Raw genomic sequence first — 21,148 nt, forward strand, 5'->3', positions numbered from 1 at the left:
TGTGTATATGTGTGTGTGTGTGTGTATATGTGTGTGTGTGTGTGTGTGTGCGCGCAGCTGCTCGGACACTGACGCAGGTGTAGATGTTTATCTCTCCATCAGCTCTTCATGCTGACAGCCGGTGTGGATCTAAACCACCGGGGCGACACACCCAGGAGATGCCCATCACCTAACGGGGGCGGGTGTGCACCCTTGCTAGCTCTACCGGGAGTCGCTTACCTCTCTGCGGTCCTGCAGGCACTCCAGCACGGCCAGGTTGTTGGTCCAGGTGTGTTTGGGGCAGAGGCGGGACAGGTCCTCGCGGCAGGCCGCCTCCTCCGACAGCTTCCAACTGGTCGCCCTTCGAGGCTGAGAGGCCCCAGCGGCAGCAGCGGCGGCAGGTGCATCCTTGGCCGGGGGATCAACCGCTCTGAGGACGGGCGGGTTGGGCGGGTTGGGCGACTCGGCCGGGCCGCTGACAGCCTTCAAGCCGAGGACGGAGCCGAAACCGCAGAGACACACGCACAATAACAGCAGCAGCGGCAGCAGCTGAGGGTAACTGTACGCCGCCATCTTCACACCACTGTCAAGCTAGTCGTTAAGAGACTGCGTAATTTCCGGTCAGCTTGTTCATAATAAAAGCATGTTGACCAGCCTAAATGCACACTTTCCGGAAATTTTATCAAAAATAAAAGCTTTTCGGAATGTATTTTTTTAATTAAACAAATCAGCCATAGTTTGCCGCTTGTGTATAGCCTACATTGTTAAAAAATCCTCAATATATAAAAATATATGTATGACTTGGGAGAAGTAGGCTACTCATATCTTTTAAAATTAGTTAACCACTGTATAGAAATAGCCTACTTTGTTGCAAGCATTCAATATTCAATTTATTGAATACAGCACAAGAAAGTAGTAGTAGTTTATTTTGAAGATGTAAAAAAAATAAAAAAATTATATATATATATATAAAATTAAAATAACAGATAAATAAGGACATGTACATTTCAGCACAATTTTTCAAAATTATTGTAAATGATTCAAATAAGAAAATGCCATGTTCAAAAGGGAGTAGGAAGAAGTTCAAAAAACCTTTTCTGGTCCTATCCCCTTTTTCTACTTTTATCCTTTAGTTAAACAAAACATTTTGATGCTTCACTTATTTATACATGTTTACATACACATACACCGTATATCTACCTACCTACACTCACATAAAGAATTAGAATTAGCATCAACATGTAATTAAAGTACCAAATGTAAAAGTACTTATTATGAAGAATGGCCCATTTCAGGATCATTAGCCTATATATTATAGTATTGGATTATAATTATTGATGCATTTATGTGTTCATAACTTTCAATTATGTAAAGGCCTATACACAACAGTCTATATTTTCCTCACCTGTAATATTAGCCTATAACCTTTTGGAATTCCTATAGTTCTGTATACAGTGACTCCCAACCAGTCCCAGGAATACTTCTGCTGTTGCGTGGGAAACGGTGCACACCTTTTTGAGATTGAACGTGCCCCTGGTAAACATGAGTGAGTGAGTTTGTGAGACTCTACAATATTCTCAATTTCACCCTAAAGATACGTAGGGGCCTATAAAGTGATTAAATATACATGTTGAATAAATATGCATGTGTATGTATTCATTTACAATACGGCCATTGTGTGTGTGTGTGTGTGTGTGTGTGTGTGTGCGCTTCCTTCCCTCCCTCCCAGTGTGTTTGAGCAGCTGGGTATAATGGGAACCAGTCAGAGCAATAAATCCTCCCAGTTTAGAGCTGACAGCTGCTGGGAGGCTTGTTCTGGTTCACCACCAATCAAACGTCAGTCCTGCTCCCAGAGTTAGTTGTTTTATTTTGAAGGTAATCCTTGAGTCACACACTTCTCTTATTAAGCTACATTTGGGTTTTGATATATTAAGTTATATCAGAAGAACATGTCTATCTACAAACATCTTTGAAAGCTGTTCAGTGGAAGTGTAATGGAAGAAGCATATTGTGACTTAATACCAAATAAAAAAATGAAAAGTTAGACCGGTAGATGGTTTCTTTTGGTAAACAATAACTTTAATTGCCTGTGGGAGTTTTTTAATCTTCATTTTAACTGGAGGATATACCTCCAAACAGATATCTTATCCCTCTCAGCTGGCTTCTTTAAATTTGGTCTTTATATTTATGAAAAAGGGTCTATATATTATTCTTCTTATTATACTAATTTCAAATTCCTCCCTGAGATAAATAAAGTAAGCTATATAAATATCTATTTACTGCTTTGTCATCTCTTTACATTAAGCACATCTTTCTTTTACAATAGAAAACTTGATTACAAATGTGTACTTTAATTGTAATGCTTGACTTTACACGAGTGCCTATCCAAATTTGTCTTTGTATTTATTCGGAATAATTCTCGGCTCAGTTCCCATTACTGTCTGTGAAATAGCAGAAATGACACAAACGGACAGAGAGATGAAAGGAGAAATCAGCTGTTGTACAGCTGAGCTGACTCAGGAAACCAAGGACGGCAGGGAAATCCCTCCACAGTTTAGGAAACTGAGCTTTCATTGTCTTTGTAGAAGATCATCTCTTCAAATATCACAGACGGTTCTCTATAAATATCCGACTTTGTCTCCTGAAGGCAGACTTCAGTGATGAATCACAATCAGTCTACTGGCTGAATTATTTAACCAAGCCACTTTTGAGGTTTTACTCAGACTTTTTTACAAATCCAAAGACCAAAATGTGTAAGCCCGTCCCTCGATACTTACCAAATTCCTCTGTCTGTGACAGTCAGCATAAAGCCCATTGGTTTCTACTGAAGACGTAAATCTTCATATACAGTAGGCCTGTAGTTTCATATACATACGTAGACGTGTGTATACACACACATTTAAAAAAGTCTCAAAGTAATTTCCTAAAACAGCTGTACACTGTAGTTTTATCAAACAAACAGAATTTGTTGGGGACTATTTACAACGGGGGATTAATCCACATTTGGTGCTTTAGGTAGTATTTGTGGCAGTAGGACTGTGTGTGTGGTATTGAGTCAAAATAAACCTGTGTGTGTGTGTGCGCTCATGGTAATGAAGGAACATGTCAGCCATTGCAACAGTGTGGATCCATCAACAATGGAGCTCTATGGCACAGAGGAAGAAGATGTATCTTTGTCTTTGGATACACATCTTTTCGTTAGATTTGTTGACAATAAGAAAACTATAGAACATCACCAGCCGTATCATTTCATTTGAGATAATTTAAGGTAAACCTAACCCTTACAATCTGAACCAATTCTGTGTAGAGTCCTCATCATGGTCCCACACTGTCTAAAGATGCTTACAGAAGAAAAAAAGAAATCCTAAAGCATTTGTTCCAGGCTCAGCTGCCGGGCATCGACCCCTCTGTTTGGAATTTAACCGGCAGCTTCTGAAGACAACTGGTCCATCACACATACACACACACACACACACACACACACACACTTATAAAGAGACTGCAAAGCTGAGCTGCGGTATTTTCATTCATCTCTCAGGAATCGGCTGCAGTCAGGATGGCAGAGTAAGTCCTGGTCCTGAACTCAGGAGACTTTTTCAGAATCTACAAAACTCCAGAGTCCCTATTAATCATCTTCCTTCTTCTTCCTTTTTCTGTTTTCTCTAAAGGAAAAAGATGTCGTTGAGCCGGAGGAATCAGCTCAAGGTAGAGTCAGATGGTGCTGCTATTTTCCTGAAGTTTCTTTTCCAAAATCTTAAAAATTTGTGAGACAGTGTTTTAATCATCGCAATCATACATTTTCATAGGCAATTGCCTACAGTACTGTCAAAGCCGTTTTAATAATAATAAGTGTTTTGTGGGAAAATACAACAGTAATACAGTATAATTGCTTGATGTAAAATATCACCCCTTTTGTTTGCGCACACAAGATTTCAGTTTTTAGGTTGAGAGTAGAGTGCACTGTAAGGAGAGCTGACTGCCCAATGTATTGTGGATATTCATTCACTAAGAATTCTCAAGTGTTTTTTGTGACTAACCCGACCTTTCCTCAAATATGAACAATCTACTGGGATGGCGCCTTAAAGTCTAATGATTACAAATCATACTCCCCCACCAACCACCCCTTCCCATTTTAAGGCTCAGAGAAGCTTTACTCTAGTTTCACCCTCAGCATAAAATGTCAACCTTGCACACTCTCCAGTAATTGAATCTGTAACAATTGCTTTTCTCTGATTTTATATTTGTTTTTAAAACTGAATATTTTTTTGGATGTTTTGGACATTTGAGGACAGGAAAATGTGTCAGGTATGCTTGAATATCTTCTGACATTTTACAGACCTAACAATGAATATTAATCGTATGGTATAAAAACAACCAACAGATTACCTGATAATGAAGATTTTGCAGCCCATGTAGTTGATATATTTCAGACTTACTTAATGAAATTTGCTGAGGACATTCATGCTCCATGATGTTAATGAATGCATGGTCATCCTTAGAACAAAATACATATTTGTAGTCCTCACAATCACAATTTCTTATGTTATTTCTTTGTTGAACCGGGATGTTAATGAAGAATGGCAGAACAATTGTAACATGAACCCAGAATCAACATTTGCAGGAAGAAGAAGATAGGAAGAGAAGAAAACATAAATGGCTGGATAACATTAGTCACTTTTAAAAAAGAAAAAGAAAAGCTAGACATTACAGTAGCTGCACTGGTTTGAACCTGACCTGCGGCCCTGTGCTGCGTGTCATCCCCCCCCTCTCTCTCTCTCTCTCCCCCCCCTTTCCTGTCTATCCACTGTCGCTATCGAATAAAGGGAAAAGCCCCCAAAGAATAATCTAAAAAAAAAAAAGGGTAGCTGCACTACAGTAGAAGCAATGGAATAAGAGTAGTTCTGTTCTGTGAATAACAAACATTGGACTAAGACATTTAGACGATGTTATATACATGATAAGAGATGTTAAAAAGCAGCTTCTATCTACCTAATAAACAAAGTCTTGATTAAGACTTTTTTATTTTATTTTTTTAAGCTTAGAATGTCGTGGACAGTCCCCTTTTAATTAACTGTACAATAAAAGGAGCCGCTTTAGCCTCTATGGCTAGTTTTCAGCTGTAGTTGGGAGTTGTCAAGTCGGCCAGTTGACAATAGGCATCCTAAAATACAATGGTTAAAGGAAATTCAAATAAAATAAATACCATTACATCTATACTGGCAGCAGGCCTAAGCAAAAGGGAGTAAGACACACAAACAAGTGGCACGCAATTAACTTTAACTTTAACTTGTCATGGTGGTCCTTCAGCGTCAGCCTGTTGCCGTGGTGCTCTGAACTCTCTCTCCTCCTCTTCCTCCTCCTCCTCCTCTCCCTCTCAGAGCTTGCTGCTGCTGATCGGTCAGGTGTGGCTGGAGAAGGAGGCCAAGGAGGCCGAGGAGGAGAAGATGAAGCACATGGAGGAGAACTGCCCCCCCCCCTCCATCCCAGGGTGCATGCAGGAGCTCCAGGTAAACGTCCTCCATCACCTTAGCTTAGATGCGCTGGGTGGAGGCCAGAGACAAACAGGACCGACATGACAGATGTTAGTCTTAGCAGGTTAACAGGACTGTACTGTAGAGGCTGTAGAGGTAAATGTATTGCTGCACTTGGCCCACAGCTAGGGCTGGGCGTCGTTTGGATTTTAATGATTCTGATTCCAATTGCGATTCTTCCTTTCGATTCTTCGAGTCTTTGAGGGGTGGAGTTGAAACGGGTCCACGCCTATTGTACAGATAAGAGGAACATTTTATTTTGATTCGATTTACAGTTTCACCAGGCTTTTTCAACGTAAAATAAAGCCACGCTAGAGCTTACTGTGCTCCACGGCTGCAACACAACAAGCCCCTGGCCGCTATGGAAACCAAAACTTGCGCGTGTTAAATTTGGAACCGATGATCGGATTTGAAACCAAATCTTCCAAACGATTCCAATAAAGAACGATTCCACTGGGATCTTAATTTTTGAAAACGATTCCAAGCTGGAATCGGTTCTCAATACCCCCTGTGACATTTGAACACGTATTATTTTAACAAACACATATTGATTCTTTTTCTTAGCATTCAACAACGGCTGCCGTGCGTCTTTGTACTGTACAAAAACCGCAACCAAATAAACACAATTGTTGTTATACTGTTCAATAAAGTTGCGTGTTAATTGGGACCCGCAGACCAGTGAAATCCACTGGAGAGATACATTTCTCTGTTTGTTCATCTCACTTCAAGTGTATTGCTGCAAAATGGGATTGTCAAGCAGACAAACTGACCAACACATATATAATAATAGATCGATACTTGGCGTCTGTTTATCGATACAGTATTGCCACGGAAAATATCGCGATGCTATGCTGTATCGGTTCCCCCCTCCCCCACCCCCTACTGTCCAGCTGTCACGGCCAAGAAAGAAATAAAAAATTCAGTAACTCATCTGAGGATTGCTCATTTGGAAGTGCCACAAGTATCACATTATGGGCAGCGGGGAGGGCATAAATCACATATCACGACTTCCTCCTCCTGGGCTTTAGTCTAAAACGTTTATTTCCATGTGACAATACATAAGCCAAACCCAAGGCAGAAACCATACTTATGTGTGATTATTGATTTAAAGCTGCATTCAATTCATTCTTAAATAAAATAATAATAAAATGACTACATGCAGTTCTCGTCAGCTCTACAGAGGTTGTTTTTTTTAGCGCCTTTTAGCTCGCTTTTTGGTTTAACGGCTCACAATTTTAAGGTATATATGTTGAAGATTTTCAATTAAAGTGGCAATAATTATTGTAATTGTAATAAAAATACAATAAGGCCTATATAAAGAAATCTCCTGCTGCCTTTTACTTGGCTGAATACTCACAAACACAGGTTTCCGGTGTTCAGCCGAAATCTGTGACCCGTCAGATTGTGTGCTCTGTAGCGCCGTCTACCTGCCGTAAATTATTTTGTGACTTCGCGGGAAAAAATCGGACCCGGGCAGAGGCATTAATAAAAATTATATAACAATAGCGTTAGTCTTGTTTGCTGTTACAGGTCATTTATGATCATCAGATGGAACATTACACAGTTTCAGAAAGTAAAAATAAATGTCTGTTAAGTCACTTTAATCGCTGAATGAGGTACAATAATAGCCTGGTCCTACCAGACTCTGGTACATTTCATTTGTACAGAGAGTCTGGCCACTCTCCATTGACAAGTGTTAACTTCCTTGAAGGCGGGTACTCTGTTGAAGTTTAAAACTATTGGATCTGCCCAGAGCCACTCTGGATCTGCCATAACCAATCGCTAACGTTTGGTCGTGACGTCGGCTTAGCATCGCTAGCGTTCGCCTTAGCCAACTCCTTCACTACTAAAGGAGTGAGCTGGGAAATCAAACTGTTCCCGAACCCCGTGTGGAGGAGGGCCACAACATCACGGCCACCAACAAAACTCAGCAAAGATTGTTCTTGCTCGGACTTTAACTTCTGGATTGCATTCGCATCTTTCTCCACCGCCATTACAGAACTACAACTCAAACTAGCGCACGTCCTCAACGTCATTGTTCTCAGCCACTCCCTCTGTTCGCTGATTGGACCGGTAAAGAGTTGACCGGGGAAAACCCAAGAATATACTGCAAACCCAGACGGAGTACTGAAGGAAAATGAAAATTGAGCGGAAGTACGTAGGAGGGCGGAGCCAGGCTAGTACAATAACACAATTTTTATTGGCCCACTGATGAAAGCCCTTGCATTTGCAGTATTTTGAACCGGGTGTCTGTGGCGACATTCCCGGGGGAAAATCACAAGCGGCGATCAGTTAGTGACGCACTTTCGATCAACCTGCAGTGGTTGGTCTGCCACAGAGGGTAGGCGGAGCTAACGCAACAGACTCTCTCTTCAACTCACTTGTGTGTGAAGCGGCGTAGTACATTTATCGATATATTAATCGATTTATTTCTGTTTACAATTTAATGTAGGCCTAGCAACCTTTCTGTTTACATATTCTGTTATGTTTTGCACATTCAGGAAGTGCCATGTGCTCAGTGCTGTAGTTTTATGTATCCAATTTATTTAGTATTAGAGCACTGCAGAATGTTTTGTTTTTGAAGCTTGAAAAGCTATGAATTAAATATCCTATATGGCTTTAATAGAAAAATGTATTTGACGCATCGTGATATCGAATCGCTGACATGATAATCGTAATCGAATCGGGAGCTCAGTGACGATACACACCTCTAATATATAAGTAGGTTAGTTGTAGTATAATAGTAGCCTAATAAATATTCATTTTATAACTAGTTACACAATTGTGAATGATAAATAATCTCTCATTTTGAGTATTTGATAGATTAATTTGATGTATTTCTTACATGTTACAACCGTCCCTGAACACTGGGACGCTTGTAACGGGGGAGTAACTGTATTCAAATCAATTTTGCATCCTGTACATATTTCATAAAACCACTTAAACACATTTTTTCAGTAGGTGACACAGTGAAGTGTATAATATAGCAAATTGCAGTGGCTTTTGCAGTGTGAATTGCAGTCTTGATTTATTGGGAAAATTGCAAAAGTGTTACAACCGTCCCTGGTCTCTCCTACTGTTATTTTTTCCTGGTCTGAGGTAGTAATGCAGCTTTAATTTTGAAACACCTAAATCCTGTCTGGGACACTGTGGATTTGTGTTACCTATTATATTCAAACACATAACAATTAAACAGACAAAAATGTTTCTATTGAACGCTCACCCTCCCCCCCCTCTTCCTGTCTATTACAACAATCAGGAGCTGTGCCGGAAACTTCACAAGCAGATTGATTTGGTGGACGACGAGCGATACGACATGGAGCTCAAAGTAAACAAGACCAACAAGGAGGTAGATTTAATTTTTTTAGTTTGACTTCTGCCACAGTTATTTTGTTAACTAACGTTGTTTTTTTTTTATTTACATATGATATTTTAATTATGTGTCATGCCACAAACTGACGCATCCCGCACGGAATTACACGACACCAATACATGGGTCATTTCATCCACAGCTTTCAGTCCAATGTCCACACACAACATTCTCTACTTTGCACAAAATAAAGAGAACGTATTACAGCAGCCACAACCCATCAATTGTCCAACTAGAACTAAACATTTCGTACATAAAACAAAACTATAGCCACTGAAAAATAAATAACTAACTGGGAATGTCACTTCCAGACAGAGAATCGTCAATGCAAAGCAGTCTTCGTTTTTACCTGTTTGTTCTAAAAAGTCTGCAAATTGTTCAAAAAAAACAAACAGATAGTTATCCTGCCTCATCTCTTTTACTTCAACTGTTAAATTTGAATCTTAAGTCATAATATGGACAATAGAAGAAATAATGCACAATAGAAAATATTGTAAACAAGTTTATATGCATCTTCAAGAAAACCCACACCAAACACTTTCCATTGAAACAGCAATGTAGATTTTTACATATAGACCCACCACACGTCCAGAAGGTCTGAGTGACTGTCTTCTCTGTCAGATTGAGGACCTGAAGCTGAAGGTTCAGGATCTGAATGGGAAGTTTAAGAAGCCGGCCCTGAAGAAGGTGCGGATGTCGGCCGACGCCTTGCTGGCCGCTCTGCTGGGATCCAAACATAAAGTGTCCATGGACCTGAGAGCCAACCTGAAGCAGGTTAAGAAGGAAGTCAAAGAGGAGGTGCGTGCTTTGGATTTTAACATTAGACACTCAAGGAGAGTACACAGCACAATTACATTTAATTTTGGTTTAGTTCAAACTTTAGCTCACCCAGCAAAAAAATACCAACAGAGAGTATTTTAGATCAGGGGTCTTCAATGTTTTATAAGCCAAGGAACACTTAACTGAGAGAGACAGAGCAGGGACCCCCTACTACAGCACATACAGTATATTGTATAAAATTAAGTTGCATATTAAACTGAGCCTACAATAATGTGTGGGTAGCCTTAAGCCTTTATACTTACCTATTTAGTGCATAGAAGACTAAGCTATTAAAATAATAATTGCTGGCATGATTTTATAAATCATGTTTTAATGTTTAAAAATACATAGCACAGTGAATCCTTAACTGTATCTGTGGATGGCTACCTTAGTGACTACCTTACCTATTGCCTACCATAGACATGATTTGAAAGTGTGTGCTGCTGCTCTTTGCATGTTTTTCCTTGCAGGAGAAGCAAACAGGCGACTGGAGGAAGAACATCGAAGACAAGGCTGGGATGGGTGGCAGGAAGAAGATGTTCGAGACAGAGGCTTAAACAGCAGTGTGTTGTTCTTCTGTTAACTATAATTATTCAATTCTTTTATCATGTGACTCCATTTGGTTGGAACTGGGTATGAAGAAAAGAAACCATGTGGTGCTCTTGTGTGTTTCATGGCAATAATTTCATAAATCAAGAAATATAAATGGGTGCTACACTGTCTGGCATTTTGTGTTTGTTGTCTTTTTATTTTTGTGGTGTGTTTGCATGTGGGTTGGGTGTGTTTGTAAGTTTGTTTGTAAATGTTTTTTGTGTGTGATGGAAATTAAAGTGCTCATATTATGCTTTTGGGCTTTTTCCCTTTCCTTTATTGTGTTGTATATCTTTTTTGTTGTTATAGGTTTACAAAGTGAAAAAGCCCAAAGTCCACCCCAAAGACACTTACCATCTCCAACAGAAAACACTGTTCACAAACTGCTCCAAACAGCTCTATTGTAGTCCAGCCTTTACTTCCGTGACAAGCGTGCGTCACTTTGTAACACACGTTATAATGCTCGCCTAGCTGCTAGCGTGGCACGGCCTCATACTCTGCTTCTGACTGGCTAGTAGTCCTTACCTAGCTACTGCGCATGTGCGACTCCCAACAAAGATGGAACAGAAGTGAGATGTCTCACTCTGTAGCTAAAACAGAGAGCTCAACACACAGGGTGAAAAGAGGAGCTGCAGCAATGTGTAGTACAACAAAAATATGGTGTTTTTTGAAAATTAAACCATGTAAACCTATTCTGATATAACCTCTAAATACAAGTATGAACCTGAAAATTAGCATAATATGAGCACTTTAAATAATACGTGTGATGCTTACGTGAAAAGAAGATCTTGTTAGAGGCAGTGGCCAAGTTGGGAATGGAGACCTACTCCTTAAAACTCTGTTTAAGTAAGAGTAAAACAAGACAAACAATTGATTTATTATTGTCATTGTCATTTATTTATTTAAACATGTAAATATTAGATATTCCAGTTGGTGGCGGTAATGCACCAAATCTATTGAATAAACCTTTAAAGAAGAAGAAGAGACGTCATGTGATACGCCAGCTAGTGTCCCATCAACTATACCATCAGGCTGCGAATATTAACATTTAAAGGCAAACATCTGTAAACCAACGTTTAAAGGAATAAGACAAGGCGCTGCTGGTCGCTAATTTCCCACACAAAGAGACAAAAATGACGGCGGCGGTATTTTTCGGCTGCACCTTCATCGCCTTCGGCCCAGCCATCTCTCTGTTCCTGTTTACAATCGCCCGGGATCCACTGAGGGTCATTTTCCTCATAGCAGGGTGAGACTTAATCTATATTTATCAAAGATGGAGACTAGTTAACGTATCTTCATCATAACAGGGGGATACTGTCGTGTTTATTTAGATAAAACACAGGATTTACCAGAGCTAGCTTGCTAGCTAACAGACAGACCGCTTCATTAGCTAGCTGCTACTATTAGCTTCCATTTTCGGACATCTTGCTAGTTTCTTTCTTATTCTTAATACATTAAGTGCTAGGCTAAATACTAGGCTTTTCCAGGCTTGTTCTCACACATGTACAATAATAAACAACAGATACGGTAACTGTAGATTCCAAACATGAGCTTATCTTTTCGTTTCTCCGTTTCCCAGTAACGCTACTTGTAAATGCCCTTTTTGTTTAAATGCTCAGATCCTCATTCGGTTTTACATCTGTTTCAACCACCGAACTTCCGCTTAAGATAAACCTTAAGGGTTCACTTAAGGTTTTATCTTATGTCTTATGCTAAATGCAGTGGCCTGCCATTAATAATTTCAATGACAAAAAATGAACGTTCATGTCCTGCTGTCTCTTGCTTAGCATCCTTAAAGGACATTTCAGCCTGGTTTTGTACCCGACCCATACTGTTGTCGTGCCAAAAATGGCGAAGTGAAGTGAATAGCCTACTTTATAGACCAAAAAGCCACACGTCTGCATCCACATTCACAGCCATTTGTGACTACTAAGGAAGGCTTAATAAAACATAAACGGGTCACCTCAATATAGATGTTAGGCAACATCTGGACATATAGAGGGTTTTCACGGCGCGTCATCAGACCCGAAGTCGCCATGTTGGAGGTACTCCGCATCACAACAAATGACAGGCACTGAAGTAGATCCCGAACGGCGTTAAGGAAAATGGTTAATTATTGCCGTGTTTCAGGTTGTACCAATAGGTCAGATCGAGAAAAACATTTGGAATATTATCGACTTCCAAAAGTTATTAAAAACCAGGGAGAGGAAAGCCAGACGTTATCAGAGGAATGGAGGCGCTTGTGGTTGGCAAAGCTCAACCAGGATCTACGAGGGAAAACTCTGTCTTGTTCGGTCTTTGAAATGAAAAAAAACAACTATTGAGAGTCACTTGGCTACACCTTGAGTATCACAATGATATCATACAGTTACGGTTAGGTTGATTAAAGACGTTATTGCATTACTTACTTTGGCCTTCACAACACATTGGTCGTTAATGACTTGGTACTGCGTCTCCCTCACCCATCCACACACCATCTGGTTATAAGCCTCCAAACTTTTGTAGGATTTAAGGTCTTCCGCTGTGTATGGGCTCGGCGAGAAAACCAGGTAGTTGACTATATCGGGATATGCAACTGAAGGAAGAATCACCGGGTCGCCATGGATACAAGAAGAGGGAGCCAACTTGTAGGGATCTGCACCACCAGTAAACTAATTTCTCAAAATATCGCGCCTTTTTTGTGGTCCAAGTCTTTCCATGCCTTTGCATCTTGGACGCGTTTTGATGAGCTTTTTTCTGCACAATACTCCGTTACGCCATTCAGTTGTTAACACCGAGTGCCTCCAATATGGCCGCGCATCCAGGTTACCGCCCAGAACGTGACGTCGGTGAAAACCCTCTATACAGAGAATTGACAGTTACTGGACTGAGATCAAACTAAAGAATACATTCAGGTGTAAAGATGGGTATCGTTCACAGATTTTCAAAACCAATACCTGTTCCTAAACAATAGTTTTTTTTTCAATACCAATTTTATGAAATCTATTTTAACAAAAAGAAATTACATTACACATTACGGCACAAATCTTTTTATTTATTTTTTTTAGCTCCTAGTACGTAAGTTTTTTCTGTGTGTCTCTATGATGTGTAGTTATGACAGCCAATCACCAACATTATTAGATCTTCGCAGAAGCATGCTGCATGCGTATTGGCTCACTGACGCTGATGAGATTTACTCCTTAGGTATTAAAGTGCTCATATTATGCTTTTTGGCTTTTTCCCTTTCTTTTATTGTGTTATATATCTTTTTTGTGCATGTTATAGGTTTACAAAGTGAAAAAGTCCACCCCAAAGAGACTTACCATCTCCAACAGAAAACACTGTTCACAAACTGCTCCAAACAGCTCTATTGTAGTCCAGCCTTTACTTCGTGATGAACGTGAATCACTTTGTAACACACGTTATAATGCTCACCTAGCTGCTAGCGTGGCACGCCCTCATACTCTGCTTCTGACTGGCTAGTAGTCCTTACCTAGGTACTGCTCATGTGCGACTCCCAACAAAGATGGAACAGAAGTGAGATGCCTCACTCTGTAGCTAAAACAGAGAGCTCAACACACAGGGTGAAAAGAGGAGCTGCAGCAATGTGCAGTACAACAAAAAATATGGTGTTTTTTGAAAATTAAACCATGTAAACCTATTCTGGTACAACCTCTAAATACAAGTATGAACCTGAAAATGAGCATAATATGAGCACTTTAAAATTGGGTATTGAATGACGAGGCTTTTTTCGATACTCGATACTAAGGAGGCAATTCGGTCGGTGCCTAAAAAGTATTGAATTCAGTACCCAGCCCTGTTCAGTTGCCATAATTGACTTATTGTCACACCTGCATGTTACAGAGCTTTTTCATTCTTATAAGTAACTGTGAATCTGTTTATTTTTCATCTCAGAGCGTTTTTCTGGCTGGTGTCTCTGCTGCTGGCCTCTCTTGTGTGGTTCATCTCGGTTCAGATCAGTAATAAGGACAGCGCGACACAGCAGAAAGGTCTCCTCATCTTCGGCGTAGTGCTCTCCGTCCTGCTGCAGGAAACCTTCCGCTTCGCTTACTACAAGCTGCTGAAGTAAGTCGCTGCCACGTAGTTCACAGCCTGAGTCTGATGTTCTCGACACAGTCTGTGTTATAACACGGACAGTCTGATGCTGATTATATTCAGTGTGACTCATTTCAACTGGTCCGGAGCTGTTGACTGTTATGATTGTTATCACATTTCCATCTCATTCTCCATTGTAAGAGTAGAGCTGTAACAATTCCAAATTTTGCTCTACAATGAATTGTCGCAGAAATAATTGCAATCAACAATATAATTGTCTCTTTCAGTCAAATTTAAAAAAATATTTATTTACTTATTACTTTTTGAACAAATTTAAAGTTTTAAGTGACTTCATCTTTGGGTTATATCCCTGTTATGTGACCCAGATAAAGTAATAACACAAATACACAGCCAACACAAATAACATGTATGTTTACATCCGCTGTATACAGCGTAGACATACACGTGGATAGCTCAAAATGCGTAGAGATAACACGCCATTTGGCTTTAGGAAAGTGGCGTGTATGTTTACGCAAAATCATGATGCCATGTTGTGTAATCGGTAGTTTTTATGTTTTTTTTTAACAGAAAGAAAAGACAAAACAACAAATAGCCGTTAACACAAGTCTATAAGAAAACCGAGACAAGATACACAGATTGCACAATGATATCAAATTGTATAGATAAACAAAGAAATCTGACAGACTGGGTACAAGAAAATTAACAGTAGACAATAGTTTGAGACTTTTTTTTTTAACATGAAGTCAACTTTCAACTTGTGTAGAAAACCTCTGCACTTTTCTCATCATCATTCCACCCTGATTTTTAGTTTCCCGGTGTGTTTGTCCTCTCTGGTGTCCCAGTTTGTTTCATTTTCTCACCTTTTCGTCTTTTTCTATTAAAGGTTATCCTCCTCTAACTAACATACATATTTACTTCTTGATGTTCCTGTTTACAGCAGCATACAGTGACATTAGGAGCTAAAATGCTTGTGTGTGTGTGTGTGTTTCCTTCAGGAAAGCTAATGAAGGCCTCCTCACTCTCAGCCAGGAGGAAACCATGCCGATCTCCATACGACAGCTGGCCTACGGTACAGTTAGTCTGCACTTCACATCACTATCTGTCTCTTATTTTTATTTTACTCAACGCTGACTGTGTTTGCATGACGCTTTGGAAAAAGTGTCATTCCTGCTTCCCAACTGCGGAACCACACCTGATGACTATATTTTACAGAGTATTCCTTTTTTTTTTTTTTAAAGGGGTACTCTTCCAAGTTTACACATCAAATTCAGCTTACTTGTCACGGAAGTACTAGTACTATGTCAAGACGCATCATAACACAGCTACTATTGAGGGCTCCATTAAAATAGTTCAGTTTTGTTTTTAATGGCAAAGTGGTTATATTTCTTTTCGCTTGTTGTTTGAAACATTTTTTGTTTGTTAAATGAACTTAATTTGTAAAGTGTGGACTAATTGAGCAGCATGCCGACAGTGAGTTGACCACATGTTTGATCAATTCAGCCTCTCAAATCAACGCCTGATTTTCCTGCAATAAAATCCATAGATATAAAACCCTTCAAGCATATCACAATGTTAGTTTATTATCAGGACCAGCAGAGTAAGAAGGCATTTTTGACAAGCGGAGGCAGGCTGCAGCTGCAGCTGCTGCTGCTCGCAGCCATGTGCGGAAAAACAAATGGGCCGTTACAATCTAAACGAATCCACGCTAAAGCCAGAAGCACAGTCTCTTACAAAGCATCATGGAGGAAAAAAACACCGCATCCACAGTAGAGGGTTTTAGTCCAGTCGTCCTTTCTTCTATAACCCCTAATTTCCACCAGGTGCGTCTGCGCTGCGCTCCGGGCGAGTCACGTGCCCCGCGAGCAATTGTGGCCATTCAAGTCAATGTTTGATAATCCACCAGCCGCGTCCCAGAAGCGTGCCGAGCGACCTCTCGGCTCGGCTCAAGATACGCGGCAGGTCTATTTTCATGCGAGCCGCGGGGCATTCTGACAGCCGGGCAGGAGTTTTAGTACACATCATGATTACAAACACCTGAGCACACAGCCAGGGATCTCAAAGGAGACAAATGCAAAGTAAAAACTGAAAACAGAACACACACAGGTGTGCAAAGCAGAAAAAGGAAACGGATATTAGCACAATGGTTGCAAAGGCCACATTTATAAGTACCTGGAAATGGTTGATGAAGCCAAGTTTTCCTCTTATTCTGAACACTCCTATGTCTTTGTTGTTTTTGCCTCAGTGTCCGGACTCGGCTTCGGCTTCATGAGTGGAGCGTTCTCGGTGGTGAACATCCTGGCGGACTCTGTGGGACCGGGGACTGTCGGGATCCATGGAGACTCGCAGCACTACTTCCTGTCCTCAGGTACCAATGCACGCAGACATTTCCAGTTTTTGGACAAACCCCAAATTCAACAGCTGTCAGCTACAGTGTGTCCTAGGGCTTCACGATTTGAGGAAAACATGCGATAGTGTTGAATATCGACATTTTTTGCGATAAATAAACAGATATTTAAGTGTACTCCGTTCTGCAACAAATTGCTTGTTGAGTTTAAAGCAAACAATAAGAAAATAAGTTCCAACATTCTTTTATTTCACAAATTGAACATTGAATATAAAAGGAACCACTAAAAAAGTGAGAGTTACATTTTAAAGTGCAGTTCTCTACAGATATTTTCTTTCAACTAAACACAAAAACTCTATTTAGTGTCTTTCGCGATATGTCGCAGCCTTTTGCATTATGTTTATTGCGACAGTTGATATCGCGATGACGATACCCCCTAGTGTGTACTTTTCTTGTTTGGTCTGTGTGTGTGTGTCTTTGTCCCACCCAGAAATATAGGACTTGATGTCATGAGCATGTATTTAGTCTGTAAAGTTGTTCCCACCTCTTTCCTCTGAAGTTAAAGAACAGTGGGTGCATTAATGACATTCATTTGATGAGGTATAGTTTAGTTTGAGTTTACGCAATCGTGCACATAACACTTTTCCTTTTTCAGCCTTCATGACCCTGGCCATCATCCTGCTTCACATGTTCTGGGGCATCGTCTTCTTTGACGCCTGCGAGAAGCAGCGTTGGTGGGCGGTGGCTGCTGTCGTCATAAGCCACCTCACCGTTTCCTGTCTGGTGAGTGTTGCTGGGGTGGGTTCAGGGCGATGAGGGCTGGGTGGGCTTTGGGGCTTTCTTTCTTTCTTTCTTTCCATTTGTGCCGCCAAAAGGATTCAAAGCTTCGGTGGCTTTAAACACTGCAAACGCAGTGAGATCTGGTGGCTTTTAAAAGCTAAAGCAGCCCTTCAAAATCGGGGCAAAGCACCCCAAATTATTAGAATTGTTTTAGTCTCACATGTTTGCAATAAAAGAAGTCTGCTTGAATCCGTAATAGTGGTAGAAGTGTTGCATTAACCCTCCTGTTGTCCTCGGGTCAAGTCTGACCCCTTTTCAATATTTTCTATATCAGAAATGTGGGTTTCTTTCAACAAAAGTGCCCAAAAAGAACATGGATGGTTCAACGCAGCGCTCTTCGCAATTAAAATGTTTAAAAAAAAACGTCAAACAAGGCACTAACCATGTTTTAAAAAGCGACAAAAACGTTTAAAAAAAACCCCGTCAAATATTTTTAAAAAAAGCATCGGAAAAATGTGTCGAAATGTGGGAAAAAAAAAAAAAAAAAAAAAGTGTCGATTTTCCAACCCCTCGTCCAAGTCATTAGAGGTGGAAACGTACGTAAAGTACGGGATTGCCACTCAGGGTGAAGTATGGTGGGTGCTTCTGCCACCCGGGTCGCTACGGTAACCCCAAAGGCCTGGATCTACCTGGAAACATGTTGGCTAACAGGTGGTAAAGCTAGGTGGACCATTCATCAGCTCAGTGGAACAAAACGATTACAGAAACAGTCATGAAAAACGTACAGGAAGATGAAAATAACAAAGTAATACACCGTCCAAAAAAAGCCTGAAAAGAAAATATGGCGTAGTGTCACTGTGCCATTGTGTGTTTTAACTTCATTTTTGATGTGTATGTAGCGTTTTCAAATGTCACTTTATGAGGTTTTTTAACATTAATATGAGTTCCCCCAGCCTGCCTATGGTCCCCCAGTGGCTAGAAATGGTGATAGGTGTAAACCGAGCCCTGGGTATCCTGCTCTGCCTTTGAGAAAATGAAAGCTCAGATGGGCCAATCTGGAACCTTATTTCGTCATAAGAGGAAGGGTTACCTCCCCTTTCTCTGCTTTGCCCATGGCAGTTGGTCAAGGCCACGACCAAGACCACAAACTAAATGATTATGTTATGTATTGTTTTTTAATATCCGTTTCTCGTCTTCTCGCACAGACCTTCCAGAACCCCGAGTATCTCGGCAGCCTGGTTCCCACCTACGTCATTTTGTTCATGATGGGCGTCTGGGCGTTTTACTCGGCCGGCGGCTCCCTCAGGAACCTCAAACTCTGCATCACCTGCAAAGACAGGGACTTCCTGCTCGCCAACCACCGGCCCAGATAACGCAGCACGCCCTGGCAGTGTGCAGGACTCTATCCAAAGATCACCGAGTTCAGACACACACACACACACACACACACACACACACACACACACACACACACATACACAGAACACAGCAAATAAGCAGTGTTGACCTCCTGTTAATCTGCTGTTTCACTTAAGAGGCATTTCATCATCTTAAATCTAAAAAACACAAGGTTACACTTTACTTGAAGGTATCTACATAAGAGTGACATGACACTGTCATGAACGGGTCATAAACATTATAAACAAGTCCTAAAAGTTTATGACATAACGCTTCTTCTAGTAAGTGTCTTACTAAAACTAAGGGTTTTGTCATGACAAGTTAGGGTTAGGGTCAGAGTTAGGGTTCATGACAGTGTCGTGTGTTCATGACACTGTCATGTCACTCTTATGTAGATACTAGTGCTGTCAGTTAAACGCGTTATTAACGGCGTTAACGCAAACCCATTTTAACGGCGTCAATTTTTTTATCGCGAGATTAACGTTCTTTTTGGCCTAGCAAACTTTGTAGTTTTTTCCACATGCTGTTGCAACAACTAGTAACGTTAGAAAAACTACAACGCCACACCGGATCTAGCTAGACCGGAAACAAAACAACAGGCACGCCGCACACACTTGTTTGGGCTTGCGAGCCGGCCAAAGAGTAGTAGGCTAACGTTACGTTTTGATACCAATAAGATTCTGAATGGAAAGTTTACTTTTAAAAAGTTGGTTCCATTGACAAGACCAAAGTGATCTGTGTGTTTTGTTGAACTGAGCTATCATCGCAGCACGTCCAGTCTGAAATACCACTTGATGGCCAAGCGCACGGCTGATGGCCAAGCGCACGGCTGATGCCAAGCGCACGGCTGATGGCCAAGCGCACGGCTGATGGCCAAGCGCACGGCTGATGGCCAAGCGCACAGCTGATGCCAATTCTCCGCCCCCTCGTCAAAGCCAGGCGACAAAAGCACAAAGCAAGCCGATCCACTTTTCCATGTTGATAAGAGCATGGAAATGAGAAAAAATAATGGGACAAAAAGAAATCTAGGGACATTTAGAATAGATAAAAAATGTGCGATATGACATTAATGCGATTAAATATTTGAATCGTTTGACAGCACTAGTAGATACCGTCAAGTAAAGTGTTACCAAACGTAAAAGCAAAAGCAGTGGAAGTCCCTTGAAGCAAAGGAAACAAAAAAAAAAAAAAAAGATCATTTAGATTCCAGCGGCTCAGAGGCTTAGTTTGTTTGTATGATGAGGTTCTATCCAAAAAAATCCAGTATATCTGATATCTGGCTGATGGTGTTCCCCGTTTGTCGCCCGGCGCTCTAAAAGAAACAACAAACCGACAAACGGTATTTTAAGTTGGCGTCACTCTTTACATTCTGTACATATTCCAATGTTTTCCACTTTTCTGACGGCTATCTTCCTTTCAAATGACGTGTCAAATCTTTCAAAGGGTGGGTGTATCGTTTGTGAACCAAAACTCTTTGTGTAAATATTTATGCATTTTTAATTCCCTGATGTGTAGATAGTGAGAAGTTTTAACCCTCTTTTCATGATGCGATCTCTTTAGTCTGTGTAAGAACTTGCCTTTTGATTTGAAATGAAAGCTGAACGAATGAGCTACGGAAGCTGAGAGGGGACACACGGACTAGTGATTAGTTGTCTTGAGGTCACGACTTAATTACTTCTGTTGGAAATATTTATTAAGTCACCTCGTGACTTCCTTTAGTTGTTTGATTTCACGCTCGAGTATTTTGCTCTTCATCAAAGATAACGGTTACTAATTTAAAGGCTAAATGCACAATTTCATTTAAACAAATTTCATTTGCATGGTTGTGTGGTCATTATTATTTCTCCTCTTGTTATCCCAAATCGCTCTAACATATCACAAGTTTTGTCCCGCAGGAATTAGAACATTTTAATCGGTACCGGCAGCAGCAGCTGTCAGCAACCCGAGAAGAAAAATGTTTAATATCGTAACCACGATACTAAAGTCCTTATCTGAAGGTAACTGGAGTCAAATAAAAACTCTCAGCTTCTATATAGATTAGCAGACGGCTCATGTACTTTATTTCTCACTCTTCTGTGTACACAAACCCACAATTCAAAATCATAAATACGCCCATGAACAGGTGGAAGTGTTGGCTCTGGGATCTTTTAGAATGTTCAGTTTTTTGTTATTTGTTTGTGAGCGAGTGCAGGAGCTACAGCAAAATGTGTCCGATACGTTCCAAACAGGGTGCAAAATACATGTTTTGGTCCACCGACCAAATGGCTAGTGAATGTTCAA

The 21,148-nt window shown here is 40.6% G+C and overlaps 3 protein-coding genes across 4 annotated transcripts in view; 2 read left to right on the plus strand and 1 right to left on the minus strand.

The window, feature by feature from the left end:
* LOC144520452 (Golgi apparatus protein 1-like) overlaps window positions 1–571 on the minus strand; it is a 32,017-nt gene extending 31,446 nt beyond the window's left edge. For both annotated transcript variants that reach the window (XM_078254179.1, XM_078254169.1), the window contains exon 1: window positions 220–571. In XM_078254179.1, coding sequence (XP_078110305.1) covers window positions 220–552 — 333 coding nt within the window. In that variant the 5' untranslated portion in view covers window positions 553–571. The remainder of the gene's footprint in view (window positions 1–219) is intronic.
* Window positions 441–10,524, plus strand: LOC144520462 (troponin I, fast skeletal muscle-like). Its single transcript, XM_078254193.1, has 6 exons — window positions 441–534; window positions 3,648–3,684; window positions 5,358–5,486; window positions 8,770–8,859; window positions 9,502–9,678; window positions 10,170–10,524. Exons 2-6 carry the CDS (start codon window positions 3,655–3,657, stop codon window positions 10,254–10,256), a joined length of 513 nt encoding a protein of 170 aa, XP_078110319.1. The 5' UTR covers window positions 441–534; window positions 3,648–3,654; the 3' UTR covers window positions 10,257–10,524.
* Window positions 10,525–11,246: 722 nt separating this feature from the next.
* On the plus strand, window positions 11,247–20,908 carry aph1b (aph-1B gamma-secretase subunit). Its single transcript, XM_078254205.1, has 6 exons — window positions 11,247–11,536; window positions 14,185–14,355; window positions 15,342–15,415; window positions 16,589–16,711; window positions 17,346–17,473; window positions 18,676–20,908. The coding sequence occupies exons 1-6, from the start codon at window positions 11,424–11,426 to the stop codon at window positions 18,841–18,843; spliced, it is 777 nt and encodes a 258-aa protein (XP_078110331.1). The 5' UTR covers window positions 11,247–11,423; the 3' UTR covers window positions 18,844–20,908.
* Window positions 20,909–21,148: the final 240 nt, after the last annotated feature.

Source organism: Sander vitreus, chromosome 1 (genome assembly GCF_031162955.1).
Source record: "Sander vitreus isolate 19-12246 chromosome 1, sanVit1, whole genome shotgun sequence".
NCBI classification, from domain to species: domain Eukaryota; kingdom Metazoa; phylum Chordata; class Actinopteri; order Perciformes; family Percidae; genus Sander; species Sander vitreus.